The following is a 12,510-nucleotide window of genomic DNA, read 5'->3' as shown; positions in this document are numbered from 1 at the left end:
AAAAAAAAAAGAAAGAAAGAAAAGAATGGGAATTCCAGAACACTTAATTGTGCTCATGAGGAACCTGTACATAGACCAGGAGGCTATTGTTCAAACAGAACAAGGGGACACTGCATGGTTTAAAATCAAAAAAGGAGTGTGTCAGTGTTATATCCTTTCACCATATTTATTCAATCTATATGGTGAGCAAATAATCCGAGAAGCTGGACTATATGAAGAAGAACGTGGCATCAGGATTGGAGGAAGAGTCATTAACAACCTGTAATATGCTGATGATACAATTTTGCTCACTGATAGGGAGGATGACTTGAAGCACTTACTGATGAAGATTGAAAACTACAGTCTACAGTATGGATTACATCTCAATATAAAGAAAACGAAAATCCTCACAACTGGCCCTAAAAGCAGCATCATGATAAATGGAGAAAAGATTGAAGTTGTCAAAGACTTCACAGTGCTTGGTTCTACAATCGACGCCAGTGGAAGCAGCAGTCAGGACATGAGACGACACACAGCACTGGGCAAATCAGCTGCAAAGGACCTCTTTCAAGTGCTGAGGAGCAACGATGTCTCCTTGAGGACTAAGGTGCCCCTGACATAAGCTATGGTATTTTCAATCACCTCACATGCATGTGAGAACAACTGCAGAACAATAAATAAGGAAGACTGAAGAAGAATTAACGCTTTTGAGCTGTGGTGCTGATGAAGAATGCTGAGAGTACCATGGACTGCTAAAAGAACTAACAGGTCTGTCCTGGAGGAAGTGCAGCCAGAATGCTCCTTGGAAGCGAGACTGGCCAGACTTTGTCTTATCTACTTTGGTCATGTTGTCAGACCTGTTGTCAGAACATATTGTCATGTTTTCTCCATTCCCTGGAGAAGGATGTCACGCTTGGTAAATTGGAATGTCGATCAAAGTGGGGAAGACCCTCAACAAGATGGACTGATACAGTCACTGCAGCGATGGGCGCAAGTACAGCAAGGATCATGGAGCTGGTGCAGGACCGGTTGGTGTTCCGTTCTGCTGTGCACAGGGTCGCCATGAGTCGGAGACGACTCGATGCACCTAACAACAACAGGAGCAGGGCTGCCCAAATCCAAGGGAGCAGAGCTGTCATCCCAGGGGTCCTGGAAGGTGGAGCTGTAGCCCAGGGATGAGGGGCCTCAGAATTCAGAGGGCTGGGCAACACCCAGAGTGGAGGGCGGGGCCGTTGCCTACATGGTCTCACAGAAGAGATTATTCTCCAGCCTTGTTAATTAATGTCACTTGTTCTGCTGGGTCTGGGGCTTCTTGGTGCCCGCTAGCCCTTTGTTCCCCCCGAGTCTTCCCCCTTTGTAATGGAAATGTCTACCCTGTGCCTGTCCCACCTTTGTGCTCTGGAAGCAGACGACCTGTAGTCCAGACTTCATAGAGTCCCACGTGGAAAGGAATTTTACCCCGGGATGGAATTTGCCTGAAGTCTCACCCACATTAGAGTTAGGTGATTCAGAAGATGAGATTCTGGACTTAATTTAAGTTGATAAAAGACTTTTGGCACGATGAGATTCAACATGTTTTGCGTGTGGCCAGGACAGGAGTTGTTGTGGACCAAAGGGTAGAATGTTATCGAATGAATTATGTCCCCAAAATATATGTGCTGCACTAAGGAAAAGGAGCTCTGGTGGCACAGTGGGTAAGGCATTGGGCTGGTAACCAGAAGGTCAGTGGTTCAAACTCACTAAGCTCTCTGCAGAAGGAAGATGGGGCAATCTACTTCTATGAAGATTTACAGCCTTGGAAACCCAACGGGGCTCACTAAGAGTCAGACTCAACTTGAGGACAGTGAGTCTTGATGTGGTACGGAAGAAAAGAAGACATAGAGGGTGCACAAGAGGTACAGACACCAAAGGCCAACACTCCTGCTACACGATCCCACACCTGCGGTCCTAACAAACGCTGATCCACGGGCACATACACAGGTAGACAGGCTGAACAGGTATGTCTAGGCAAAAGAGAACAGAGCCATGGCTGTACCTAAGTCTGGCAGATGATCCTTCTACATACGTACTTGCAAGTGCTACAAGAATGTCCACATACGTAACAGAGTTGACAAGGGGCAAAGTTATGACAACTTCTTAGCTACAGCCAAACACCCTGAGGGAGCGAGCCGAGTTGTTGGGCCCATGGACTAGGGACCATGGTCACAGGGGACATCAAGCTCAATTGGCATAACATACTACAGAAATTCATTGTTCTACATCCTACTTAGTGAGTAATATCTGGGGTCTTAAAAGCTTGCAAGCGGCCTTCTAGATCCAACAACTAGTCTCTCCTCATCTGGAGCAAAGAAGAATGAAGAAAAATCAAAGACGCATGGAGACCATGGGACTAGTGGACCATGGGAACCTCAGCCTACATGACCCTGAGACCAGAGCTAGATGGTGCTCAGCTACCACTGTCAACCATTTGCAAAGGGGTCAGTGTAGGAGATCCTGGATGGAGTGGGAGAGAAACGTACAACAAGTCAAAATCATACAAAAGTTTAAGCTCATTGGTCTGATAGAGACTGGTGAAACCCCCAAGACTATGGCCCCTAGTCATCCTTCAGGCCTGGAATGAACTTACTTCCATGGCTTCCAGTCAAAAAACAAGGCAGTCATCTAGGTGAACCTTTACACAGGTGGTACACTCCTTAGAACAACCAACCATGGGACAGCAGAGGGGCAGTGTTTGCACAGGGAGACAGCTCAGAGGGCAGAAGTGCATAGGAAAGAAGGACACAGGGAAAAGGGAACCAGAGGAAGGAAATGGGAAGAGAAGTGCTACATTATGGGGCTTGCAACCAGTGTCACAAACAAAATGTGTATTAACTGCTGAATGGAAAATGAATCTGCTCTGTAAACTTGTACCCCCCAAATCATAATAAAAACAAATGTGTGCTGTAGATCCTACCCTCTGGCTGTGATCATAATCCCGTTTAGGACTGGGCAATCTTTGCTATGTTACTGAGATGGGGTTAGTGGTGGGTGTACCCTGAATCAATCTCTCCAGAGATACAAAGAAGACTAAACAACCAAGTGAGCAGCAGAAAGCTCCCAGAGATGGGGGCGGGGGAAGCACAAGCACATGAAGGTTACCCAGGAGCAGAAGCTCGGAAGAGATGGAGACCTTTCCCCAGAGCCCAGAGGGAGACGGACCTTTCCCCAGAGCCCAGAGGGACCGAGGCCTGCCCAGAGCCCAGAGGGAGACGGCCCTGCCCAGAGCCCAGAGGGAGACAGACCTTTCCCCAGAGTCCACAGAGGGAGACAGGCCTGTTCAGAGCCCAGAGGGAGACAGACCTGCCCAGAGCCCACAGAGGGACAGAGGCCTGCCCAGAGCCCACAGAGGGACAGAGGCCTACCCAGAGCCCAGAGGGAGACAGACCTGCCCAGAGCCCACAGAGGGAGAAGGGCCTGCCCTTGGACTTTCAGCCTCCTAAACTTGAGAAAATAAATGCCGCTAAGCACCACCACCCCCCCACTGTCCCCCGTGGTATTTCCAGCCCCGCAGCACTCGAGAGCTGAGAACTAAGACAGACCCTTGGAGGGCAGTTCCACTCTGACACATAGGGCTGGCAGGAGTTTGACTCAACAGCATCGGTAAGGACGCCACTAATACAGTGGGTCACTGAACCCAGTGACACCCCGCAGGATGCCAGTCACAGAGATGCCAGTGGTTAAGAGCCAGGGCCTGCCTTCCGTCTAGTCTGACTCCTTAAGACAACACACTCCCCTTCTTGGCCAGCATCACGGTCTCGCACAGAAGGCTGCATGAGCTGGGACTTCCTTAGAGGCCCGAGGAAGCGTGTGCAGGCCCCCGGGCCGGGTGGGGAGGCTGTCCCCTTCCATACCAGTGGTGTGGGCTGCCCCTGCTTGCCAACGCCAACCTGTGTGGGCTGCGTGAGGCTGATGACAGGGGGCTGGAGGGCACTGGTCACGGTGGCCGCCGTCTTCCCGGCCGTGCGCTGGACAGCACTGCTCAGCACCACCGCTGTGAGGGCCGTGGTGGCCTGTGCGGGCGGCGGAGGCTGCTGCTGGCTCTGCTGGATGAAGGCTGCCGAGTCGGGGGTCAGCTGTCTCAAGGCGGGTAAGCTCCTCTGGGTGGGAAGACAGACAGGGTGGGACGGCAGCTCTAGCATCATGCCCCTTTTTTCTCAATTTGGACACATCAGACTTTCAGAAAACAGTCTCACGCTGAAGAAAGGGACTTCAGACGCAGATGGCAACGAGTCGGGGCGTCCGGGACCAGCACCCGCCGTGCCCCGGCCCCTCCACTGTCACCCAGAGCAGGCAGGGCTAGTCTTGGGAAGAACTGCCAGCAACAAACCCCCAGTGTTTTTGACATGCTCTTTAAAGGTGTTGGAGTCCCCGGGTCAGGCTCCCAGCTGAGACACTGGCAGTGGTTCGAGCCCCCCGACCGGGAAGGAAGACCTGGTGACCTACTGCTGAATAAGCAGCCACGTTGTCACGCCACGGAACGCGGCTCTGCTCTGACCCACACAGGTGCCATGCGTTGGCAGTGACTGGAAGACAGCTGGCTGAGGATGAATCGCATCTCAGTAAAGCTGCTCCAGGGAGGGGCCCACACATCCCACAGCGGGGCCTCTCCATACCCTGACCCTGGTCAGTGCTGGTCCCCGGGGGTAGCACAGCCCTTCCACGTTCACACCGAAGTGGCAGCAACCCGGCGGACTGAGGCGAAATGTGAAAGCACGCACTTCCTGGCCACTGCACTTACACAGAATGGAAGGCCAGCACAGTAGGGGGCTAGAGAACTCACGGAGAAGGCTCCGTGGGAAACCTAACATTCTGCCTCGGGGGTGCTCTGTGCAGCCTCTGCGTAAGCCCCCGGCCACAGTGGCAAAGCCCAAGTCCTCCCCAGAGCCGGCAGCAGCCGCTCACAGACACAAAGGACACGCGTGTGGGGGGCTTGACTCTAGAAAATTACCTTTAGGAAAGGCACAAGGTACGGTTGAGGTGAAGAATTGAGTTCTCGGTATAACCTACTAGTAAAATCCTCAGCTTCGATTTTTCCGTCCTGAAAAACAAAACGCACGGTGACCTCCTAGACGAGACAAACGGGACACGCGCATCTCCCTGCCAAGCACAAGCCTGGCCACAAGCCTCGCAGTGAGTGTGCTCCGGCGGTGGGCATCCTCTCGGCCTGCGCCCCACACTGCCACAGAAGCCGAATGCCGGGTCCACGGCCCTTCCCAGGCACAGCTGAGAGGTGGCAGAGAATGTGTCTCTAACTGGGCTCGTCTACCTCCTGTCTCTTCTGTGAGTGTCTTATTCACCTCCGTTCTCGCAACAGCTGACGCTCCCCTCCACCAGAGGTTCCGTGTGAGGAGGGAGAGCCGGCTGGGAGAAGCCTCTTGACCACGGTCCGTGCTGTGAGCACAGGAAGGGACACGCCCAGCAAGGAGACCTGGACGCCACCACAGGAGGGGACGACCAAGCGGAGCCGGGTCAGACACAGGCGCCGCCCCAGCCCAGCGAGAGCCCACACTGCTCCGAGCAAGAAGGCACCGTTCTGTGCTGGAAACGGAGGCTTGGGCGGGGGCACAGCAAGCCTAGGGTGCTGGGCGTCTGGAGCGTCGTCACACAGTGTGGTGGCAGGCAAGAAGGGGACGGGCTGCCAGACCATGGGCGTGTCACTGTCAAAGCCTGGAGACTGGCACACGGGGCTCAACGCACCGCCCGTTCTACTCTGTATGTGTTAAAATTCTCCATTTTAAAAACAGGTGAAATGAGCAAGGAGGGAGAAAAAGAGAACACCTTTGAAAACAGCCTGTCAAGCATGTTAGGTGGGCTCAAGAGGTGTCCATGTTGCCAGCGTGAAGCTCCCAACTGGCAAACCCCTGCCACTGGAAAGCAGGTTCCATAAAGCAGCCGCTGAGACGACGGGCAAGCACACAGGAGTCAGAACGCTCTGGGCGGGATGCCCACACTCAGGGCCGAGGTCCATGGCCGGGCCACCAGAACCTCCAGTGGACATCGCCTTCTCCCCAGCACATGTCACATGCAAACGCCACAGGGCGGGGATGAGCAGCGTCCATGCTCCTTACCAGCAAGTTTTGCACAAGCTCTTTGACGTTTGCTGCCGTCTCTGTGGACTGTTTCCCAGATGAAGCTAGCTTGATCAGCGTTGACAGGAAGTTCTTACACTTCTTCACGTTCTCCATGGTTTCCTGGCATGAGGCGAAGAGAGACACGTGTGAGTCCTGGAAGGCAGGTATGCACAATCCCTCTGAGCCGACTGAGATGCATGTGCGTAAGACAGGCGTGTCTCCTCTGCACGGCCTTCAAGAACACACAGAGGCTCCTGGCTGATGGCGTCCACGTGGGGTCCGCCTCCCCCAGAGGACAGCCTGACCCACACACCAAGGGCCCTGCCCGAGGTCCCACCCGAGCCCCACATCCCCTTTCAGGGATGCAGCTCACAGACGTGGACCCACAGAGACGTGCATCCTAAGGCGATTACCACCAGCAAACCCTGCCCCGGCTACAGACACCAAAGGAGGTTTCTCGAGTCCCTCGGACTGATGGGGGTGCCCAGCCGAGAAAGGTGGACAAAGCGAGTGATAAACATCAAGTACAGCTCTGCTTTGTTTACAACACTCCACACACGCAGAGAACCACGGCACGCACAGACACGAAGGGTGAGGTTGCAGGTCCGCACGCTTCAAGTTCCATACAAAACATGTGTTGCTTTCCAACCCGTGACTGCTCAAATTCTTATGACTCAGACATTGCAGGGCATCAAGGCCTCATGTCCATGGCGGAGGCTGCTTGAGGAAGACCACAGGGTGCAGATCAAGCCCGGTCCTGGGGCTGCCTGGCCTCCTTCTAAGGCGCAAGCGCAGAACCCCTCCCACAACAGCAGCTGGGCAGATGTTACCTCAGGCCCAGATCACATACACAGTCACCCAACTCACGTTCCTAGCAAGCACTGGACTGGGACCCCAGGGTCAGCCCAGGTCCTGGGAGAAGGAGATGGCAGGTGGGAGGAGGAGGAGGGAAGAGGAGGAAGAGGGAGGAGGGAGGAGGAGGAGGGAAGGAAGAAGGGGGAGGAGGAGGGAGGAGGGGAGGGGGGCGGGGAGGAGGGCACCGCGCTGTGGCTGCAGGAGGCGGCGGCTCTCACCGTAGCAGCTGTAGAGGTGGTGGCTGCTCCCGGGACGGTCCGCTGTGGCGTCCCCGTCTGCACAGTCGTTGCCGTCCCTAGTGATGCTGCCTGGGCAGTACCACCCAGGACAAGCTGAGGCTGGAAGAATCCAAAACACCAGGTCAATGTACTTCCTGCCACAGACGGAGGATAGGGAACAGCTGTCCTAGAGCAGGTGGGAAGTCACACAGGGAGGGCCAGCAACTGCTGTCTGCAGAGCAAGCTTGGCGCCAGGAGGCAGGGCCCAGCAAGTTCCACCCACTGGGAGCACACACCCGCACAGACACCTGAGGCCGGCGGCGCCCTCCCTCCCGCCGGGCGCGCCCATGAATGTGGAAGCGCAAGCCCGCAGGATGCCCACAGTCTAAAGCCAGTGGAATGATGCCCAGGGGAACGGAGCCACCGCTCAGAGGCAGCCACAGCTCATGTAAGGAGGAGCACAATGACACGACATCACCAACCCAGATCCCCACCTTCTAGAACTTTGAACCAACAACAAAGCAGAAATGACGGCCCCCACCCCAGAAAGCCGGGGGTCAGGTCATGTGAACAGGCCATGGGCCAGACTGCACAGCCACATGGCCCTGCCTGAGGTGCCCACTGACCCACAGCACAGGGAGCTCCCTGGGGTGCCAATGGCTAGTTCTAAGGCCCCACAGCCCACATGCCAGCCTTCCCTTGCTCACCATGAGCCCTACAGAAAAAGGCGGTTACACACTGGCTCAGGAAATTGTGGGTCTGGGGGAACAGCCTGACCGACCCTCGCCTCTCCTCTGGATCAGAAGGGGTCACCTAGAGAAGCCACTCTGCTCAACAAATGGAGTCAAGCACTGTGCCTTCCACCCGACACGGATCATCAGGGAGGGGCTAAGACCGCGGGTAGGAAGCTCGCGCTCCTCAGGTGAAGTCAAGCTTCCATGTTTCCCTCTGCCATCACGTGTGCTCCAGGGCCCGGCTCCTATTCCAGGCCTGGGTGCAAGTCACCCGAGGTATATCCCAGGTGCTGGCACGTGCAGGCAAGGGGAGCCGGCTGGCTTTTTCTCAGAGAACCTTTGTCTTCTGCTTGTGACTGTAAGCATGCAATTAGAAGACTTCAAACCTCCAAACAAAGAACACGTGAGAGGCTCGCAAGACCCCGAGTATGGCCAGGGCCATTGGTCCAAACTCGGCAGGTCTGTGCCCTGAGAACCTTCCACAGCCACCTGCTCCAAGAACTGGCCTCCCGCCGCCTTTGCTGCGGCCTGGCCTCAATGCACCTCCGTCATACCGGGGATGACGGTGCTCCTGCCTGACCCGCAAGCCGCCCCCCACGCCCTCCTCGACCCAGGACCTTACAAAGCAGTTGCCTCCACAGGTGCCTTAAGGAGAACACAGGAGGCACCCAATGACACGGAGAGCTGCCCCTACCAGCTGCCTCAGTTCACTCATCAGGAATGGGAACAGTCCTAGCTGGCAGGCCCACCGTGAACTGCAGGCGAAGTGGCCCTGAACACACGGGATGTTTCCCGGACAATGAGCGTGCTGGCCACCTGCACAACGGTGCACGCTCCGAGCACGGCAGAAGCCAGCACCCACCCTCTGCTCCAGAGGCCCCAGCCCAACCAACCCTCGCCTCTCCTCTGGATCACAAGGGGCCACCTAGAGACACAGAAGCCCCTCCGCACAGCCTCCCAGCCCAGGCCCGAGCAGCCAGGAGCGTGGGCACACACTGGGCAGGGGCCCAGCACCCGGTCCGGGTGCGCCTTCCCCTGCTTCCGCATCACTGCAAAAGCAAGCTCCCAGCTGATGTGACAAAGTCCAGAAGGGAGGCCTGACTCCTGGCTACAGGACACATGTCCAGGTGCAGAGCCGCCTGCTGGCTGGCACACACACTCCACGAGGCTCACAGCCAAGACCAGGGCCAGTTCCGGGACCCCTCACCTCACCTGTGAAACAGCCTACGAGTAAAGCAAGAACCAAGGCAGGCAACCCTTGTAGCTGTGGGAGAATTGCCGCCCCACCTACAGGGAATGGGACAATGGCAGCTGGGATAGTGTGTGCTTGAGGAGCCACCCTTCTCACGCTGTGCTGCTGGCCAGCCCGGCACACGCCCCACCGGCACCTGGTCCTTTCTGAACCAGGCAGCAACACTGTGGAGCTTCTTACTCCGGTCCTGGCACGGGGGGCATCGTTGGAGTGAGGCTGGCCAAACTGTTGGTCTTGTTGAAAGACCCTGCCCTCTTCGGGAAGAGCTCTCGTTCCACAGTTCAACTCAGAACCTACTGAAGAAGTTCCCGGGGTGGACAGCGTGTGCACTTGGCCAACCCACAGACTGGGGTTCAAGCAGCACCGCAGAAGGCAGGTCTGTGGTCTGCTTCCACGGATGTCACAGCACACAGGGTCACTGGGCTGGCGACAGTGGGCATGAGGGTAAGAGCCCTAAGGCCTGCTCTCTGCATCAGGAAGTCCATGCTCAGCCTGCACCCGAGCCAGCAAGCTCCCCAGCCCACCATGTGCCCGCCCCGCCAGCCTCACCTGCACACCGGCCGAGCGCTGTAGCGTGGTGCTGGGCTGGGCTGTTGTCTGGGCCTGAGACACTTGCTTAATTATGGTAGTTGGGGTCACCTGCCGGGCGATGATGGGCGTCCCAGGGGCCTGAAACACAAGAATCGGAAAGTGAGGCACAGGTAAGGCAAGTCCCCCCGACCCCATGCACACAGAAGCCACGCCTCCAACAAGTAACGACCACGGTCAGGTATGCCTATTTGCACAGTTCGTGAAGCCCGTGGTCCTAGTGTTTTCTGGCCAAGGGACACACGACTCTTCATCTGTTCTCCAGAGGCCCCTCGGACAAACCAACAGACGCCATCTTCAGAGAGCACGTGCGTCTGGAAGCCAGTCCTGCGAGGACCCCTGGGGTCTTCCTAACGAGAACCACAGTGACAACAGTGAAGGCGCCTGGTCACGAGCAGCAGGAGGACCAGAGGAGACGGTCCAGGTGGCTGCCGGCCCCTCAACCCTGAGAGAAGACCACCTCGGCGTCTGCAGGACCAAGCGTTGGCGTGAGGCCACCCAGTGCTATGGCCACCCTTCTCCTAGCAGACAGTGAGCTCTACACGGGGAAGGCACTGCTCACCACTGCAGATCCCAGAGCAGAGGCAGGGGCCCAGCACACACGCCTGTCTGTCTACACTGCTGTGAGCTGGAGGGAAACGCTCCCAGGATGCCGTCTCCACTTCAGGCACTGAGGAGCCAGCACCCGGAGCAGCAGCATCGAGACACACGTCAGGGGAGGACCGGCAAGGTGCCGGCAGAGCCCTCCTCACAAGGACCGTGTCCGACCAGAAACGCAGAGCACGCGGACAAGGGGAAGGTCGCCCTGGGCTCTGGGTCTGCGACTCTGCAGGCCTATGGACCATGTGAGGTCTGGAGCGGCCTGACGGCAGCAGAGCCAGCCGGCTCAGCGCCCACTCTGCTCCTAACACCGCGAGGCTCACTCCTGGGAATAATCTCCCGCAGGTGAGGGCGTGAGGCACAGCGTGGGGCAGACTCTGCCTGCGGTCAGCCTAGTGCCAGCCACCGTGGTGTTCGCAGGGCCCCACACGGCTGGCCTCCACGCTTCTGAACGGCACTCTGCCCTCGTGTGGCCGGTGCGGACCTCAGCCCTCCAGCGTGGTGGGCGGGCACTCACCTGTACGGTGGAGATCTGGACGGGAGGGGCACTTGTGGGGGTTGCAGGGCGGGGAGCCATGGTGGTCTGAGGCTGGGCCTGGGCGTGGGCCTGGGCCTGCATCTGGGCCAGTGCCTGCTGAGGGATCATTAACAGCTGCCCGTTTTCACTGCGCACGAGGACCATACCTAGGACACAGGAGACCTGGTCAGGAGCACGGCCCTGCCCCGCGGGCATGCTGGGGACACGAGTCCCACCAAGGGGCTGCCGGGGACTCTAGGAAGAAAGGAGGAGAGGTTGTGAAACAGACGGACCTGCTGGTGCTGACAGGCTAGAGGCAGGACAACCATAAAGGAACTGACAGAATGTGGACTGAAGCCGCCAGGCTGGCGTGTGCCTCACAAACAGGCAGCAAAGTGAGTATAACACGCCCCACACTGCCACCACACTGCTCGCACACTGCCCCCCACATTGTCCCCACACACTGTCCCTGCCAGAGTCCCCCACATACTGTCCCCCCCATACTGCCCCCATACACACACTGTCCCCCCACACACACCGTCCCGCAAGAGCCCGCGAGACCGCTCCACGGCACAGGGACCCCGACGTAGGGACGCCGAGCTTGCGCCGGCCCGGAGGCAGCAGGTATCCGCACTGGCACATCCGATGCTCAGAGCTGCCTCGCCTTGGACCCAGACTGCTGCCTACCCCATGCCCTGCACAGCCAGCCAAAGCCAGGCCAAGTTCACCAACAGGAGACGGAGGGGCCTGGGGCCAGAGCACTGCTCCCATCTCCTCATCCCGTCCCCCAGGCCACCCACTGGGCGTCACCAAAGCATGCAGGCGTCAGTGGCTGCCTCCTCCTGCCAGCACACAGCGTCTCTACCACCCTCTGCCATCTCTCCTGCCCACGCGCCTACCTGCCCAAACCCAGCCCTGGGAGGTCCCCACAGGAGCACTTCTCAGGGCAGGCAGTGTGTGAGGGCACGGCCGACTCCGAGGCCAGGCTGGGACCCCACTGCACAGGAAGTACAAGCGGGAGCCACCCCTCACGCCTCCTGCACTACAACCCTGGGTGCCCTTTCAGCTCTGTCAAAGGGCCAGCGGTCTGACGCTGACGTTTAACTTCCCGCCACAGGAGTGGAGATGAAGCTGCAGGAGAGCGAGTCGCAGCCTCCTCTCCAGGGAAGCCACACAGTTGCCCTGCACCGTCACACCCTGAGGACAGAGGATGGCAGGGTTGAAGCACCAGTGGCGCTTCCTCCCTTTTAGGGTGAACGGAGAGCCGTGCTCTGCAGAAAGGGACAGGGACCCAGGGTACTGCCCAGGCACCATCACACGGGAACACGGGGCTCCACCCCTTGGGCTAAGGCCATGCTGGAGAGCCCTTACAAGGCCTAGAAGGGTCTCCGACGCTGTCCAGCTCTGCACCTGATGTCCAGGAAGAAGCGAAGCCCTGCCTGGCCTCCTGTCCGGCTTCTCCGTCCACAGGAACCGCACCTGTGCCCACGAGGGGAGCTGCCCCCCGGAACACCCGCCCAGAACACAGCACATGGAAACCAAACACAAACGCAGAGCCCGGCTGCTACGAGACATGCACTGTGCAGTGTGCACGGCCCAGGGCTCTATCCTCTGCTGCATCCTCCAGACCCAGTCCCGCTCTCTAAACGCCCAGCTG

The 12,510-nt window shown here is 57.8% G+C and overlaps 1 protein-coding gene across 1 annotated transcript in view; it reads right to left on the bottom strand.

Annotated features, from left to right (window-relative positions):
* The window catches only part of TAF4 (TATA-box binding protein associated factor 4), a gene marked incomplete at its 3' end in the record, with an annotated part of 30,912 nt that extends 19,417 nt beyond the window's left edge, over positions 1-11,495 (bottom strand). The window contains exons 1-7 of the mRNA XM_007954724.1: positions 11,415-11,495; positions 10,854-11,108; positions 9,698-9,817; positions 7,163-7,282; positions 6,087-6,209; positions 4,967-5,056; positions 3,870-4,115 (exon numbers count right to left, since the gene is read on the bottom strand). Coding sequence (XP_007952915.1) covers positions 3,870-4,115; positions 4,967-5,056; positions 6,087-6,209; positions 7,163-7,282; positions 9,698-9,817; positions 10,854-11,108; positions 11,415-11,495 — 1,035 coding nt within the window. The remainder of the gene's footprint in view (positions 1-3,869; positions 4,116-4,966; positions 5,057-6,086; positions 6,210-7,162; positions 7,283-9,697; positions 9,818-10,853; positions 11,109-11,414) is intronic.
* Positions 11,496-12,510: the final 1,015 nt, after the last annotated feature.

Source organism: Orycteropus afer, unplaced genomic scaffold (genome assembly GCF_000298275.1).
Source record: "Orycteropus afer afer isolate SDZICR_OR568_19922 unplaced genomic scaffold, OryAfe1.0 scaffold00469, whole genome shotgun sequence".
In the NCBI taxonomy this organism is placed as follows: domain Eukaryota; kingdom Metazoa; phylum Chordata; class Mammalia; order Tubulidentata; family Orycteropodidae; genus Orycteropus; species Orycteropus afer.
The sequence above is the reverse complement of the archived record's forward strand: the minus strand, read 5'-3'. Positions and strand labels throughout refer to the sequence as shown.